We start from the raw sequence: 18,908 nt of genomic DNA on the forward strand, positions 1-18,908 counted from the left end.
ATTACATCGTCATGTGGAGGGTGAAAGGTCAAAGCACCGTCTAATCTAAATGACCTTTCACTTGCATTTGATGTGTGTTAAATGTCAACATTCATCTTTTCAAAGATTTCCTAAAGTAACCATAATGTGCAATAAACCAGTCCAACTGAATTGACACTCTCTCTCGTAATCATCAACACAATCTACAACCGTTTCTTCAAGACAAGAAAGTGCAGACTTCGTAGTATCAATCTTTTTTTAATGAAAACATACAGCAAAGTGGTTCATTTGCTTGATGCGTGAAGTGCTACGACAATGACGTTTCTTACAGTTCTTACATACAACAACCGTTCGGCGGAGAAAGATTCCTTTCGCATCAAGAAATGCCATCAAAGCTGGAGTAAACAAGTGCATAGGCAACCTCTCATCGAACAGTTGTACTTTACGAGGATTCTTGATTTCTCAAATCACCGTACCAGGTAAAGTGCACCAAAAAGCAACTCGCACACACCCAAAACCGCCCAACCATGCTGCAGTGAGCACTAAGGCCACTTTTTAGCTGATGAGAAAAAGGCAATAATAGTTCACTATCGTGCTTCTAACACATTAAACGCTCAGTTCAGTCCAGTGGCATTGATTTGTGTGACCCCATACAGACACATTTCATGTATTAAACAATTTAGAGCTCAGACACAAGACGTATTTCCATGGTATACATTCTACATTCCCACGCATACTTAACGGATGTCCTATCAATTGGACTGCTTAAATTACAAAATTATATACAATCATTCAGGACAAAAGTAGTGTTAATACATTTCTAAACACAGTTTCATCCCATAAAGGTTATTGATGATTAAAAACAAACTCCTAGATTAGGTTGTCAGGCGACTCCTTAAGAAGTGAATGGTTAGGGCCCCTAGCTAGGGCCGCTGATAGTATAGTGCTGTCGCTCCTCTTTAAGAGCCAAACTCCACAGTTTCAGCGGTGATGAGTTTGAATTCATAGTTTCCTCTGCCATCCATATGGAGGTAGTACTGTAAAGAAAAAAGGACAATTTGTGCTTAATGTAACGACCCAATCACGATAAATTTAAAGCGACAGAAAAACATTTAAAGTGATAGACAAGCACACGCTTAGAATAAACAGATATTGTCCACTGGTGTGAACGCTAATATAGTTATCTTTATAGTTATCGTTCTTGGTGTGAACGGGCCTTAAGTTCTGTGATTTTCAACCCGCTTTGTATTGTTCCAATCTCTGTAGTATATGAAAATGAACGATGTTTACGAGAAATCCATGTTTATTTGTCAGCAAAAGTCTGTCGGATGATGTAAAATCCAGGGCTTTCGCGAAAACTAGATTATACTTGCGCATTTTTGTATCCCTGCCCACAGACAGTCGGATTGGCGGAGGGTTATTAACAAAAGTTATTGTAAGAGTAGGTTTATTAGGATTAGGAATTATCGTAAATATGTTTTTGCTAGTTAAAAAAATTGGACATGAACACCCTCTCAAGTCGCATTTACCATGTATTTACCGAGATGGGCGGGTCACACACAAACTTTAAAAACATGCCATTCTTCATTAGTTTTTTCCACAACCGCTACGTCACTGTCTTTGTTAAAGAAGTGCATATTTACATATATGAATAATCCTTTGAAGCATACTGTATGTACTATACACAGTGAAAATAGCTTGTAAGTGACCGAAATACCAGAATTGTCCGCAAGCTGACTATACGCTACTATAAACTGACGTGGTGAATGTTTATATGGTTGTCAATTGATCGGACGCTAAATATCATTATGGCTTTAATACGATTTTCACAATTAATAGGCAAAAATAAACCTGGTGAGACTTTTCGATAGCATGTGAAGGCAGGATAAAAGTTTGCTAAGAAGTATTTCCTACTCAAAAAAGGCACTATTTGAAATCTGGGAGCGGCCTTGGACTCTTTTCCTAACTATTTTGGCAAAAAGGAAAACAACAGCCCTTGTAATTGGTTTTCTCTAGTCAGAAAGCACCAACTTAACAAAAAAATACTGCATAGACAGCCGAGTTGTGCTGAAAGCACATTTCGCCAGTGAAAGTAAACAGTAAAGTACCTATTTAAGCATACGTAGGGTGAACGTCAATAAATATTGATCATGGGGAAGCAGAACAGATCTTACCTCATGATGCTTCCACAGGGACTTTCTGTGTGAGACTGTGAACAGGGTGATGCCAACCTGCCAATTAAAAAGCACACATGCAGGGAAATTTCAGCAAAATGTACTGAAATATGAAGGGGAAATTTCTTTAGGATGGAGAAATCTCTTCAGCGCTGATGTGATGTGATGTCAGGTACCTTTCTGCAGTGACTGTAGATGTAATCCTCCACGTCTACGCTCACGGCACTGGTGCACTCATCCAGGATGGCAAACTGGGGCTTATGGTAGAAAAGCCTGGCCATCTAAGGAAAACCCATCATTTTATAAACCTTAACACATCTCTAAATTCTCATTTATAAATATACAAATCTAATTGACATAATCTATTAATTTAGTGTACATGAGGAGCGATACTTTGGACCAACTAGATTTGTGTGGGCGGGGCTACGCATTGGAAAATTACAAGTTGAAAACTCTTTAGACATGTTATAAAAACTCTGATTTCTCCCACTTTCTCCCACCTGATTTTTCTTGACTGCCGTAACCATGTAAAAACAACAGACTCAATCAAATTGATTAAATAGAAATTTCCTGAGTCATTGGAGTACAGAATCTCAAATTCGTTACCTCATAACTACGCTAATTTCCGACATGTACTCAGTCTAAGGGTGCTCGTGTAATAGTATTGTAAAAGATCTGGCCTTTAACACAACTTCTTGTGCAGTGGTTAAAAAACAGGATGTTAATGAGACGACAAAGTCAACATACAATATCAGTATTTTTCCGTTGACTGCAGCTGTAAGGTCACTTTGCCTTATTGTATGTCAGACTTTGTTGAAAATGTCTTTGTTTACCGCCATTCTCTGCTTCTCTCCTCCACTGAGCACATCCATCCAGTCCTGAATCATGTCCCATGATCCCTCTCTCTCCAAAATGTGTCCTAACTGGACATTATCCAGGTATTCCTTCAGCACCTGGCACAACAAAAAAAGGATGATGGAATGAAAATGGATAGACATGGATCATTATAAACTCATCTGCATGTTAGGGTTTTACAGCATTTTAGATTGTAAAAAGTTTACAGTACCTGGTCAGAAATGCCTTTCTTCTTTTGGTCCTCATGGGTATCTGGGTAGATCACTTGATCCCTCAGTGAGCCAAGGGTCATGTAAGGCCTCTGAAAGCAGACAAAAACGGGAAGTTATTCAGCTGTTGCGGACCATTCAGATGTTCCGCAATGGGAAAAGAGGGATTTGTTTTACCTGAGGGACGTAGAAGAGCTTCCCCCTCTCTGGTTTCGTCAAACTCCCACCAAACAGTGGCCACAACTAGAGAGAAACAGACAACCCAACATTTAGCAGACAAAATGGAAGAGTTTCCACAGAAAGCCAAGAACTAGCACAGAATTCCAGTATCACAGAAGTGCTCACCTCTCCAAGAACCCGGAAAAGTGAACTCTTTCCACAGCCATTGGGACCACACACCAAAACATTGGCCCCGGATTTCACCTTTGAAGAACAATACACAATGAGATGAGCACACACACGCACATTAACAACAAACATCGCTTTGACAGGAATGGAAGCCTGTTTCCAACCAGACTGAAAAGTAAAGGTAAAAGGTAAGTGTTAAATAACATTTACAAATAAGTTGCAAAAAAGTCGCAATTGCAACAGTCATAGTAGTCACAATTACGAGAAAAAAGTAGCAATTATTACAAAAAATGTTGAAATGCGAAATATGAAGTCATCTTATGAAAAACGATTATGAGAAAAGGTTCCACATGTGAGATACGAAATCATACTACGAGAAACAAAGTTGCAATGAGAAAAAGTTGCAAATGTGAGATTAAATCATACTGAGAATAATAAAAAAAACATGAAATTACAAGAAAAAGTCGCAAATGTGAAATATGAAATCATATTGCGAGAAAAAGTTGTAACAATGAAAAACAGTCAAAATTACAAGAAAAAGTCACAATTACGAGAAATGGTGATAATTAAAGTTGAAAGTATGATAAAAGTTGCAAATACGAGATCAATCATCTTTTGAAAAATTTCTCGCAATTACGAGAAAACGTTGCTAATGTAAGATATAAAATCACTTCGAAAATAATGTAAAACAGTCGCAATTACAAGAAAAAGTCTCAATAAGAAAAAGTTGCAAATGTGAGATGAAATCCCACCGCGAGAAAAAGTTACAACAATGAAAAACGTCGAAAATTACAAGCAAAAGTCACAAATGCGAGACTGATAATTAAAGCTGCAATTACGATAAAAGCTGAAAATACGAGATCAATCATCTTGTGAAAAATGTCTCGCAATTATGAGAAAACGTTGCTAATGTAAGATATGAAATCACTTCGAAAATAATGTAAAACAGTCGCAATTACAAGAAAAGTCGCAATAAAAAAAAGTTGCAATTGTGAGATATGAATTCACACTGCAAGAAACAGTTGCAATGCGAGAATCACAATTGAAAGATTCTAATAAGCAATTATGAGAAACAGTCTCAATTTTGCAACATGTAAAGAGATTGTTGATATTCAGAAAAACGTTGAGATATAAACATAAACGGTGAACAGATATAAGGGTCAAAATTGTGAGAGAGAAAAGTCATGAGCTGACAAAATAATAATAATAATCGACTAAACTATAAAATCAAACCATGTAATAAGTTAAATAGAACTTTAGATGCAAATACAATTTATGAAGTTTTTTATATGATACTACATTTATTACATTGATTGTCTCAGTACTGACAAGCGATTCGTAGAAATCATGTTTAACGCACCTCGAAGCATAGATCTCTGATCAGAATGTCTCCATTAGGAGTAGCCAGGGGCGTGTGATCGAACCTGATGAGAAAATCGCATATAAAATTGATCATAGTTGGCCCTCCTGACAATGAAGCTCTGAAATTGAGAGGACTGAGGGAAGCTGCTCTTACTTGATGATATGGTCAACGTTGATGATTCTTCCACTTCCAGGGATCAATGTGAGCTTTTCTGAAGTGTCTGTGTGTATGAAAAACATGAACAAATAGTTCAAAAGAAACTATGTATCTCTCTAAAGTTTGTTTCGGAGCTTGAGAGTCTCAGCAGCTCACCTTTCTCTGACTGAGACACCATGGTGCGTTCGTATTTCCCAGAATTCAGCTCTTTCAGGACCCTCATGAGCTCAGTGATGCGAGCAGTGAAGCTGAAGGGAAAGACAAATTAATTTTATAGCATCAAATGTGTTGTGCTTGTACCACACAACGTCAAGTTTTTAATGAAATGGCAAGCAATCAAATAACTTGATTAAACATGCTGATGCAATGCGATGAGGATGTGTGAACTTTTACCCTGACAGACGTGTCATTTCTCTGCCAGCAAGGACGATTCTGCCCAACGCCTGCGACATACGCAGCAGCATACGGCCGCTCTGATAGTAGTCCTGCAAGAGAACACGTCAAGATGGATAATCAAGCCCCATCCCTCATTATTCAAAATAAATATTAAGTTTTGCTCGGAAATTACATGCATTGTGAATGCAATCAAGGGCCACTAACTAGGAATAATCTCGATGTAAGGAGTGAAGTTTTACCTCCAGCAATTCAGCATGGGAGCTATTCAGGTGTCGAGGGTGAGACAAATTAAGGAATGGACGACTGACCACTAAATACCCAACAACGGTAGCAAAATCTGGAACAAGAGAGAACAAATGTATTAATCTTTTACGGTCCATGTTCATGTATATGTTATCTTGGCAAGATAATGAAACTTCCTCTTACACTTGGCGATAATGCTGTCCACCATACCCATGGAGAAACGGAAGAAGATGAAATTGTGAAGATGATCGACCTGCAAACAAACTCAGTTCAGCTAACAAACTCAGATATAAAGATTAATCATGCCATGCAAACCTTGATTATAAGGGTTTATATCAGTACCATACAGGTTGTCAGCCGATATTAGAGTATTAGATATTTAATTGTGGATGCTCATTTCATCTATTTTTACATTCAGATAACCTTTGCATGGTCACAAAGTTAATCTTTAAAAAATTTGGTTGAATAACTTAAATGTAAACAAAAATAGAAATTGGTCATACTATATGTTATAATGTAGATAGATAGATAGATAGATAGATAGATAGATAGATAGATAGATAGATAGATAGATAGATAGATAGATAGATAGATAGATAGATAGATAGATAGATAGATAGATAGATAGATAGATAGATAGATAGATAGATAGATAGATAGATAGATAGATAGATAGATAGATAGATAGATAGATAGATAGATAGATAGATAGATAGATAGATAGATAGATAGATAGATAGATAGATAGATAGATAGATAGATAGATAGATAGATAGATAGATAGATAGATAGATAGATAGATAGATAGATAGATAGATAGATAGATAGATAGATAGATAGATAGATAGATAGATAGATAGATAGATAGATAGATAGATAGATAGATAGATAGATAGATAGATAGATAGATAGATAGATAGATAGATAGATAGATAGATAGATAGATAGATAGATAGATAGATAGATAGATAGATAGATAGATAGATAGATAGATAGATAGATAGATAGATAGATAGATAGATAGATAATTAAGGGGTTTATTTATCCATTATCGGCAACAATATAAGAATAATTATCGACGTATCTGCATCATCCAGAATTTTATTGGTACATACTGATGCAACCCATTTGATAATGACAGCTCAGATTCATATAGTCATATACTCACCAGTTTCTTGAAGGTTGAATGAATTGTCTGTTTCTCCCTGACGTTTCCATTATAGAAGGCAATCTCCTCACTGAGAGGGAAATAAAAGCATTTAAGTGTGCATCAAAATTTGAGAAAAAACATTTGTAGCAGACAAAACTATACTGTCATATAGATACAAGTATGAAGGGTCACCTGTTTGTGATGAGACGAGAGTTGACGTATCGGTATTCTCCTTCATACTTCTGTTCGGTCACGGTCATCTTACCGATGGGCCTGCGCAGACGGGTCAGGAAGAGGCCGGAGATAAGAAGGTAAGCCATCATAGATGCGGGACCCTGTGCAAAGAGACCATCAGATCATCAAAATATCCAATCGCATTTATCCACAGGAGAATTCCACATCGTCTTTCCCAAACTCACCTGAGCTCCGATTGCTGTTGTCAATTTGAATATGTACAAGCCGATGTCCAACAGTGGCTGGAGAGGGGGAAAGTAAATACATGTACAGTTCATCCAAAGAAAAGAAACCTCAGCTCTTATCTGGTATTTTAGACGAAAGTGTGTTGTACCTTGCTGAGGTTGGAGTAAAGATCCACAACACTGTTACAGAACCTTTCCACATCCTGCGTCAGCAGCTGATCAGCATTAGCAATCCGGTTATCCAAGTTTCCCATTTTGTAGTACGTATATCCCCTATGAACCCAAAGATGGTGACATTAGTAATTAGATTTACATTTTCTTCAGAGAATCATATGGTGTCCATACATTGGCACCAAGCATTTTTCCTATACATTAACTAGTGGTTGTCCGATCTGCCTTTTTCGCCTCGGATACTGATTCTGATACCTGGGATTCAATATTGCCCGATACAGAGTACCGATCCGAAACTAAAAAAATAAAAAAGTTCTGAATGACCTAATAAACTGTATGCCTCACTGTGTGGAAGAGACTGGGATCATTCTTTTGTGAAAGGCATCAGGCTTGACTATCAAGTATAATAATAGGAACATTGAATCATCTTGGAGACTGTCATAACGGAGCGTGACACACAGTTTGAATGCTGAATGGAGAATGACATTGAATGACAATGGCCGAAGCGGAGGGAAGCATTCATGTGAACTTGAATTTAACGACTTGCACAATTGGTGGCTGATTAAATACTTTTTTGCCCCACTGTATATACAAGTTCTCCCACTTAAAAAGATGAGAGACCTGTAATTTTCATCATAGGTACATAGAAAATCACATTGTCTGATTTTTAAAGAATTTATTTGCAAATTATGGTGGAAAATAAGTATTTGGTCAATAACAAAAGTTCATCTCAATACTTTGTTATATACCCTTTGTTGGCAATAACAGAGGTCAAATGTTTTCTGTAAGTCTCCGCAAGGTTTTTTACAAGGTTTGTTGCTAGTAGTTTGGCCCATTCCTCCATGCAGATCTCCTCTAGAGCAGTGATGTTTAGGGGCTGTCGCTGGGCAACAAGGATTTTCAACTCCCTCCAAAGATTTTCTATGGGGTTGAGATCTGGAGACTGGCTAGGCCACTCCAGGACCTTGAAATGCTTCTTACGAAGCCACTCCTTCGTTGCCCGGGCGGTGTGTTTGGGATCAATGTCATGCTGAAAGACCCAGCCACGTTTCATCTTCAATGCCCTTGCAGATGGAAGGTAGCCTAGAAATCTAGACGCACCCTAGCGGCAGAAAATTTATTTTGCCGCGAGTGTAGTCTAGCAACTCTCGGTAGACCTCAGAGCTGGTTCTGCTTGCTACTCGTAAACAAAGAAGCTGACGAACAGCGGTCTTTTGAATCGGCTTTGGCCGCGACTCTGGAAGACTTGAGTTAAGCTTTTCTTTGAGAAAACAACAAAGAACAGCACTGAAGTCATTCTTAAGAAAAGAAGATGTGTTCTTCTTTTTTGCCGACCGGATACGCTGAAAGTCTATCAACTAATGTTAGCTCGGCTTCACCTTCTTTGCTCTGGTTGGTTGTGGCGCTCATGGCGCTATCCAATTGCCTGCAAAGGGAATTTGAAAGACAACCGTTTATCCCGCCCCTCGGATTGAGCCCTGTCAATGGTGAGTTTCCAGACCCAACATCTTGATGTGGGTCTGGCTTGTCAGGCTAGATGGAAGGAGGTATTTACTCAAAATCTCATGATACATGGCCCCATTCATTCTTTCCTTTACACGGATCAGTCGTCCTTGTCACTTTGCAGAAAAACAACCCCAAAGCATGATGTTTCCACCCCCATGCTTCACAGTAGGTATGGTGTTCTTTGGATGCAACTCAGCATTCTTTCTTGCAAAAGATGAGTTTTTACCAAAAAGTTATATTTTGGTTTCATCTGACCATATGACATTCTCCCAATCCTCTTCTGGATCATCCAAATGCTCCCTAGCAAACTTCAGACGGGCCCGGACATGTACTGGCTTAAGCAGGGGGACATGTCTGGCACTGCAGGATTTGAGTCCCTGGCGGCGTAGTGTGTTACTGATGGTAGCCTTTGTTACTTTGGTCCCAGCTCTGTGCAGGTCATTCCCTAGGTCCCCCTGTCTGGTTCTGGGATTTTTGCTCACCGTTCTTGTGATCATTTTGACCCCACGGGGTGAGATCTTGCGTGGAGCCCCAGATCGAGGGAGATTATCAGTGGTCTTGTATGTCTTAAATTTTCTAATAATTGCTCCCACAGTTGATTTCTTCACACCAAGCTGCTTACCAGATTCAGTCTTCCCAGCCTGGTGCAGGTCTACAATTTTGTTTCTGGTGTCCTTTGACAACTCTTTGGTCTTGGCCATAGTGGAGTTTGGAGTCTGACTGTTTGAGGTTGTGGACAGGTGTCTTTTATACTGATAATGAGTTCAAACAGGTGCCATTAATACAGGTAACGAGTGGAGGACAGAGGAGCCTCTTAAAGAAGAAGTTACAGGTCTGTGAGAGCCAGAAATCTTGCTTTTTTGTAGGTGACCAAATACTAAATAAATTCTTTAAAAATGAGACAATGTGTTTTTTTGTGTGATTTTTCTCATTCTGTCTCTCATAGTTGAAGTGTACCTATGATTCATTTTTTTGTTTACTTTTTTGCCCCGACTGCACATCTGTACCTCACATTAAACTATGGAATGGCTTCAGAAAACTTAGAATGTAGTCCACGAAAACTTTATGGTGCTTTTTAATGTTTTTGTGCCTTTTGTGTGGTATAACAATAACACAGAATAGTATACACACAATATATTTGAATCGGTCTCGTCTGGGCGATACCCGATCCGGAAAAAAAAAAATGGCAGTATCGGAGCGATACCGATACCGATACTGAGTATCGGATCGGCGCACACCTAGTTAATATTTTTAAGACTACTCATTTAAAATAAATCTTGAGCATATCTCAAAATGAAAGTATTATATGGGTCAATGACATGACATTGTTTGTGTCCAAATTCATTATTTTCCTACAAATAATTTTAATAAATACATGTCATATATCAAATTGATCTACAATATTTCCTTTATCCCTAATATTTATTTTATTTCCTACCCTTTTAATTTTTTTGTAATTCAATTGACTTTCTGAGTTGTGGTGTTTGAAAGACCAAAAATGTCAGGTGGTGCGACTGTACAAACGTACAAGCAGAAAACAAAACTGCAATAAAAAGGTTCATTTTCTTAATCAAATAGTTTGGCATTATTTTACGTTAAATTCCTTATAAATGTATCAGTCCTATTTCAAAACTATTCTATTACTTACTCTATTACAAAACCGTTAGTGGATGTCAGGGAGAGCGGCCGACATAAAAATGCCATTTTATGCAATGTTACTTTAAGAAAACCATGTGACAGCATATGACATCACACAGAAGACCCCAGAGGACCCCTTTGAGGCAGTAACAATGTTAATCACCCTCCCATGAAAATTTGATAATTTGACATTTTTGAGTAATAATAAGGTTGATTCAACTTATCATGTCAGGTGGTATGACCCGTGGAAAACTTTGATAAATGTGTTATTATAAAAATGTGCATTTGATTAAAAAAATGTATGTATAACCTTGAGTATGGTCAAACATTTGTATAGGTGTCCAAGTTAATGCCTGTTAAGATTTGAATTGAATTTGAAATGTCAGGTGGTGCGACCAGCAAATTTACATTTAAAAGTATCAATTCCCACTGCAATTGCAAAATGAAGTAAGAAATATAACTGTAAACTGTTATATAATGTATACAAATACTTTTTACGGTTAAAAACAAAACATAAAATGGAAAATTGGGAGTATGAATAGAAAAGTGTCTGTCTGTTTATATGAATTGGACTAAAAAGGCAATTCACCATGTGATATACATTTTAGACATTACAATGATTCATATGTATATTGTATATGTATATTATTTTAAATTAATATTTGGTTGCACCACCTGACATTTTCTATGTGGTAAAATCAGAAATCTTGATTAATAATGAATTATTGCTGTAAAACTAATATGAATCAACACCATTTTAAAACGGTTTTGCTTAAAATTATTATTATTATTTTTTATCTTAAAAAAACCTTACTTGTCATTGACCCATATACTTACATTTAGAAATGTAGGGATATATACATTTCAAATAATAGGTTTTTCCCCAAAAATGTATTTTTCCCCAAAATACTTTATTTTAATATTTTAATATCAGTCATTAATCGGTTACTGGTCAGAAATTTAATATCAATGCATCCCTTATAATAAAGTATAATTTAGTACATTATAACAAATACCTAATCATTTATGAGCAAATATAATAGTAATGCATGGCTTGCAAAAATAGCGTTATTATGCATTTTTTTGTAAAGAATATCTAAGTTGGAACATTAGCCCCTTTCACACACACAGTCTTTACTGGTAAATTACTGTTAAAGGGATAGTTCGCCCAAAAATGAAAATTCGGTCATCATTTACTCACCATAAAGTTGTTTCAAACCTCTATAAATTAAAAACACAAAAGATGATATTTTGAAGGATGTCATTTGAGGGGCCCCATTGACTTCCATAGTATTTTTTTCCATACTATGGAAGTCAATTGGGTCCATCAACTGTTGAATAACTCATATTATTCAAAATTTCTTTTGTGTTCAACAGAATAAAGAAAGTCATCAACTTGAGGGTGAGTAAATGATGACAGAATTTTCATTTTGGGTGAACGATCCCTTTAAGAGACAAGACCTTTGTCTTGAGAAGCTGTAACATTACCTGTATGATGCTGTGTGTGTGTGTGTGTGTGTGTGTGTGTGTGTGTGTGAACAATAAACAATGATTACTGGTACGAGCATGTATGAGGTCCGAACGGCTGATGTCACAGAGTTTACTGCAATTTTGGTACTACTGATGTGTGAATGGCATCTTACCGGTAAAAAGACAGAATGCTGTTGCATGTGTGAACAGCACGTTTGTGTATTTACCGGAAAAGTCATTCTGGAAATGTTATGCTAATTTACCAGCATTGCTATGTGAAAGGGGTCAATGTCATGGCAGTGATGGGCCTTACTTCAGGTACTCATCGTAGAGATGCTTGGTAAGCCTCACACGAAAGCACAGCTTCAGTTCATTCAAGCCCAACTTCAGGAAGTTGTTCACCAAGGCAATCTGAATGATCGAGATGCAACAAATTACAGGATGCAATGTTTCCATTCCAACACATTCCAACAATTCTTGCATTGAGCTCTCTTTCTGATATTAAACAAATGCATTCTAGCCTCAAAGATGTCATAAAAAAGTGATGTCAAGAGGAAGTATTGTTATTGGGAAGCAGTTTTAGTGTTAACATCATAGATTAGACTGTTAATATTCTCAGAACTCCTCTGACTTTTAACAATTACTACCAATGATTAAAAAAAGCAGAAACTTACAATGGGCATAGCCGTGATAAAGTTGAATAAGTACTTCTTGAAACCGTTAGTGGATCGACCAATGATTGCACTGCAAACCACAACGTGCACACAAACACACGCAAACTTGGTTTAGTTAACACAGAAGGGAATAAACACACATCCTGCCATTCTGTCCTTCATGTGCATGAAAAAAATTCATGCAAATTATCTTTGAGGAAGCACGCATTCATGACTACATTTATATTGCAGGCCAGAGGAGATCTGAAAGGTAAGCATGTGAGGAAACACAATGGACAGGTTCAGTGATGTAAATGATATGACGCCACCACATCTGTAACAATAAATTAGTTTTCACAGCACATGAAGATACAGTAAATTACCCCAGGAATGACAGTCAGGTAGGAATAAAAGTGCCTCTTGAATAAATTGATATCTCTGCTAATGATTCCACTGTCAAAGATTAAAAAATAAAATACAATCAAATCACATTAAATCAATATTTAAGTGGGTGCCAGGCGTCTTCACAAAGTATAATAGTGTAATATTTCACAGCACTAACAAATTTGATGTCTAGATCAACGCAGTACCTTTCAATCATAGTCCCGTTCTGAATCATCCAGACGTCGCAATAGGTCCGAGTCACAAGCATCACTGCGATCAGGAACAGGTACCATGTCTGTGACACACACACACACACACACACAATAAATAAATAAAGTGAAAAACAATAATGAGCTGAAATCATTGACTTGTATTTAGCAGATATACACACAATATTGTTCAAAACATTTTTTACATTTTTAAGAACTGTTACATTATGAAATATTATTCCTATTTTATAATGTAATTTATTCCTGTGATGTAAATCTGAATTTTCAGCATCATTACTCCAGTCTTCAGTGTCACATGATCCTTCAGAAATCATTCTGATACGCTGTTCAAGAAATATTTCGATTTTTTAATCGAAACATTTCGATATTATCAATGTTGTAAATCGATTTTTGTGGAAATCATGCTGCATTTTTACTTTTCTTTGATCATCAGAAAGTTGTTCAAAAGAAAAGCATTTACAGTCAAACCAAAATGTATTCAGACACCTTAAACATTTTCTCACATTATCACAGTTTATTCACCATAGTTTCGAAAATGGTAATAAAATATGACAAGAACTGTGTCAGAACAAATTCATCTTGATAATGTCAGATAACTTTGATAGAAAGGTATGTAATGGATCAACCAATCAGCTGTCAGCTGTTACATTTAAGTACACAATTAGATAATACCCATTAAGGTCAACCAATGACCAATCAATGCTTCGATTTGTTCAGTCTGTGGTGTAAAAGGTCACATTAGAAATTTAAGAAAAAACACTTCAGGTCAAAGTGTCTGAATAAGGTTGGTCCTAAATTTTTATAAATGTTACTGGTAGTCCACTGTATGAAGAATATTTGGGTATAATATGTCACAGTTTACTTTATTTTGCTATCTTCACTTACATAAATCAACTATAGAGTCCTGCACCCGCTAGTAAAATATTATATCTGGTGTCTGAATAATTTTTGGTTTTGACAAACTGTACATTTATAAATGCATTTTTTTTTGTAACAATGTAAAAAGTCTTTACTGTCACTTTTGATCAATTTAATGCATCCTTGCAGCCAAATAAAAATATTAATTTCTTTAAAAAAAGAATTTCCCCTTAAAATCACTTGCTTCTGATTAGCAAAAAAAAAAAGGAAAACTTTAATATTTGCCTCATCCCAACTTCTAGTTTCAGTAACAACTCTTGTCAAGTCATTGCAAGTGGACATTAAAAAGTAGGTCACAACTCTCACCTCTTTACACAAGAATTTCGGCACCATAATCCTGACGATCCGTGCGATCCGGATGAAAAAGAGCTTGTCCACAGCGGCTCTCTCCTTCTTGCCATCTTTCTGTTGGTTTTAAAACACAACAAGTGTTAAAAGTCAAAGGACACTCATGGAATATAGTCTCACACAGCCAGACCTTGAACTAAAGATCACGAATCCCACTTATTAAGTTATAATAAATATTAATAGTGAAAATGTGTAGAGATGTGCAGACGATTTCAGAGACAGTTCTGTTCAAGGACTTTCAGTACCTCAATCAGAACTCTGAATCACAGATTTGATGTCACTATCCTTGAACAATATAGCAAATCCAGTAAAAGGCATTTATATATTAGTGCTGTCAAATCGATTAATCGTGTTTACATAATATATGAGTGTGTACGGTGTATAATTATGTATATTTAAATACACACACACACACACACGCATGTATACATTTAAGAAAAAGTTGTTATATTTATGAATAAAATATTTATATATAATCAAATAAAATAAATATATATACAGTATATACGTGCAAATATATATATATATATATATATGTGTTTTTTTTGTTTTTGTTTTTTTTTATCTTACCTCGCTGTTCAGATCATTTGGAGAACCCTTTTTCCTGTTGAAAATTATGAAATGGATCAAAAAATAGTAATAGCACCAATAAACAATAGTAGTTGATTATTTTTAATCATATTGAATATGAAGCACTTTATATTATAAACATAATGCATTTACTTTTTTGGTCAAAAGTGTGCAGTATGCTCAGAAATCAAGTGAGTTCAAGGTGCAAGCATGAACCGTTTTTGACTATTTAACCACTAAAAACTACAGTAGATTTTTTTTTTTTTTTTTTTTGCAAACTGTGGCATCATTTGTCCAACACTGTCCTTCATGAAAGAGTCCTTTGTTGGACAGTGAGACTGCAACAAGCAATAATCATGTTCAATAAACTTCTTTATCTGGATGTAAATTACTGTATTTCAATATTTAAGATCTTTATAGGCTGCGTCTCAAAACCTAGTGAGGTGCCTACCTAGACAGCACATTTGGAGCATCGCAGCTCATTAGATTTTGACACATGGCCATAAAACTGGGCTCAATTTGCTGTAGTTGAACTGGGGTCACTCTGACACTGAACTCCAGCGTATCTGAATTCTTGCATTAAGACACTTAATGTGTGTTTTTACATACCTGTTCAGTCCAGCGGATCTTCGTCTCTGCTTTAGGAAGTATAAAATGAGTAGGACACCGCCAGCCGCAGCGGAGTTCTTCGCTGTCAAGTACTTACTGACGGCCGCCATGTTTCCTACTGAGACGGTCCGGAGAACAGCGGCGCACACAAGCCCGGAAGAGAGAGAGAAAAGATCCCTCTACCGGCTACCGTAGACTACTCATGACCTCATCATCACACCATCATCATGAACCTGCTCTGTGTTTATTAACCCTTTAGGAAACATTATACATATTACATACGCAGGAGAAAATAAAATGAACGAATTACCATGTTGAAGTAATAACACAGGCCTTACTCGGAAATTCACTTTATTAGATTATAACTTCTATTAGCATATTTTCCTTTGTATAACTGTTCCTATAGGCCTAGTTTACCTCCCCAGAGTTTCAAGAAATGGAGGAAGTTTTATGCTTTAACAATATAGTAGGCCTATATATAGTAGCCTAGCCTAAATAAATAAAATATTTACTAAATAAATCCACAAATAAACACTACCTTGGTATTAAACAAACCCCCATAAAAAGACATAAAGATCTTTGTAGATTTCCTATTAGAACATTTTAGTTTTTAGGCCTGCCGTTATCATGCTTTAAATAACCAACTTATAAAGACAAAAAGCAAAACTTATTAACATAATTAAATATACAGTTGTTACAGTGTAATTGTAGGCTATATTTAAGTACTGATTAATATTAATTAAGTACATGTACGGTATTTACATTTGTAAGAACATGTAACATATTTGTAACCCTTTATTTTGACATTGTCTTATTTTATTGTCTGCATAATCAACTTGAAAATATTATAAATTTGATTTGGAATATGTTACTTAGCCTACTGTAGAAAATGGTATTGTTACATAAATATCTTCAAAATAAAACAAGTTTCATATGGAGTGAAAGACGTTTTACTTATTCGTTGTTAAAAAAAAAAAAAAAAAAAAATATATATATATATATATATATATATATATATATATATATATATATATATATATATATATATATATATATATATATATATATATATATAAAACACACAATCATATGCTGTACAAGGACTGCTTTGTATGCTAAATAAATTTGAGGGTTACAAAACCTTTCCACTTTTATTTAGAATATATTACGTTACATGCACAACACTAGGCAAAACTGGAGTAAAATTTACCCACAACCAGTGTTGGGTGTAACTAGTTAATTAGGTACTGTAATTTAGTCACTTTTCCCTTGAAAAAGTAAAGTAAGGGATTACTCTTATTTTTCTGTAATTTAATTACAGTTACTTCTGATGTAATTGAACTAAATACTGTGTTGTAGAACAATTAAATGTGAGCCTAGACCACAAAAGCCAGTCATAAGTTACACGGGTATATTTGTGCCAATAGATACATTTTAATACATTTCCTAATATGTAAGAAAATGTATTATTATTGGTAATATGCCCTTGCTTAAGGACTTCATTTGGACAACTTTAAAGGCATTTTTTCTCTATATTTAGATTTTTTGCACCCTCAGATTCCAGATTTTCAATTAGGCTAGTTGTATATCGGCCAAATATTGTCCTATCCTAACAAACCATACATCAGTGGAAAGCTTATTTATTCAGGTTTTGTGGTCCAGGGTCACACATGTACTAGCTATAATATAATAGTGGAATTAACATCAAAATTGAAACTTTAAAATGCATGATTTTATGTATCCTTCTCACATTTGTAACTCTTTGGTCAGTTAATAAGATTCATTTATGTAGTTTTATTTTATTTATTTGGACGAATTAAAAGAGCCGTTTAATGTCTATCCTTGAATTACTTAAAGGTGCACTGTGTAAATTTTAGCGGCATCTAGCGGTTTCACTGTTTCACTGCGGTGTTCAAACGGTATCTTTATAGTGAATTCTTGGATAAATTTGGGTTTCCAGTTACACCAAAATAGTATGCTGTTGTATTTGACGCCATACCTAGTTATACATTTGTAAGAGCATGTGGAAGTGATTCTTCTGAAGCAATATACAGCGTGTTTTTAGGAGACACTGATATTCTGAAACTGAATATTATAACCAAGGAAACTCATAGTGGACCAGTGTATTTAGAAATATAAAATAATAAAGTAAAAGTGGTTACATTTAAAAGTTAGCAGGGTATATATCCAGCTAAGAGGTTTAATTTAGATATTGATTATTCATGACTTTTGTTCCATAGAAAAATAATCTATTATCCATCTGTTTTGTAATTGTATATAGGCCTACACAAATATTTTTTGGGTGGATGTGGAAAATTTCATTGGGTGGAAAACAAATGTTTGATTTAAATTCAATCATTTTGATATATGTATGTATTATTCCAATCAAAGTAATAACAATAATTTTACTTTTATTGTACAACTTTTTATTATTTTAGGAAAATTTCATATACACAAGAATAAATGGTCAGGTTCAGGAGGACTATTGCACCAGTTTGGAGAACATTGGCAATAAAAAAAAAAAGCAAGGAAGACTTGTCATATTCTTGAATGACATGAATATGGATTTTTTTTTTATTGATGGATCAGGGGTTTGTACACTCTGGCATGTTTTGTTTTTGTTTGTTTTCTGTATTAATATGTAAATCTTTGTATAGCCTACTGTATACGAAGTTTATCTGGCTGATAAAAAAAAAATTATAAATTGGACCCGCGGTGTATGGAGATAGAAATGGCTCATTCTAAGGTAATACAAAACATAATGTTATCATAATCATAAAGTCAACTTAGTTTTCATTGCATTTCTGTTGTCATAAATACTACACTGCACCTTTAAGTAGGATTTAGAAAGTAATAATTAATTATTTACTTTTTGGAGAGAGAAATTTGTACAGTAATATAATTACGCTATTAAAGATGTAATTATGTAACTATGAGTTATTATGAATTAATAACTGGCCACAACACAAATGTAAACACAAAATTACACTTTTTAAACATAGTGATCTATTTTATCGAATTTATTTAATATGAATTAAATACCATTTAGAACAAATCTAGACATATAAATCGTAAATTAAACATTTTAATCAAAAATCCTCGGCTGACTGCCGCTCGAT

General features: G+C 35.3%; 1 protein-coding gene across 2 annotated transcripts; it reads right to left on the bottom strand.

Annotated features, from left to right (window-relative positions):
• Positions 1-220: 220 nt before the first annotated feature.
• abcd3a (ATP-binding cassette, sub-family D (ALD), member 3a) lies at positions 221-15,955 on the bottom strand. Of its 2 annotated transcripts, none has more exons than XM_079806695.1 (23): positions 15,790-15,955; positions 15,181-15,214; positions 14,569-14,667; positions 13,321-13,409; positions 12,752-12,821; positions 12,391-12,488; positions 7,442-7,565; positions 7,293-7,349; positions 7,066-7,208; positions 6,892-6,961; positions 5,907-5,976; positions 5,720-5,817; positions 5,478-5,569; positions 5,241-5,332; positions 5,082-5,148; positions 4,926-4,989; positions 3,563-3,640; positions 3,395-3,460; positions 3,220-3,309; positions 2,987-3,106; positions 2,330-2,434; positions 2,154-2,210; positions 221-1,016 (listed from the first exon to the last, which is right to left on the bottom strand). In XM_079806695.1, exons 1-23 carry the CDS (start codon positions 15,897-15,899, stop codon positions 939-941), a joined length of 1,971 nt encoding a protein of 656 aa, XP_079662821.1. In that variant the 5' UTR covers positions 15,900-15,955; the 3' UTR covers positions 221-938. The 2 variants fall into 2 exon arrangements, with proteins under 2 accessions (XP_079662821.1, XP_079662822.1); XM_079806696.1 differs by lacking the exon at positions 12,752-12,821 and adding an exon at positions 13,114-13,183 and having other exon boundaries at positions 15,790-15,937.
• Between the last annotated feature and the right edge of the window lie 2,953 nt (positions 15,956-18,908).

The sequence above is a fragment of the Gobio gobio genome, assembly GCF_949357685.1.
Source record: "Gobio gobio genome assembly, chromosome: 23".
Taxonomy (NCBI): domain Eukaryota; kingdom Metazoa; phylum Chordata; class Actinopteri; order Cypriniformes; family Gobionidae; genus Gobio; species Gobio gobio.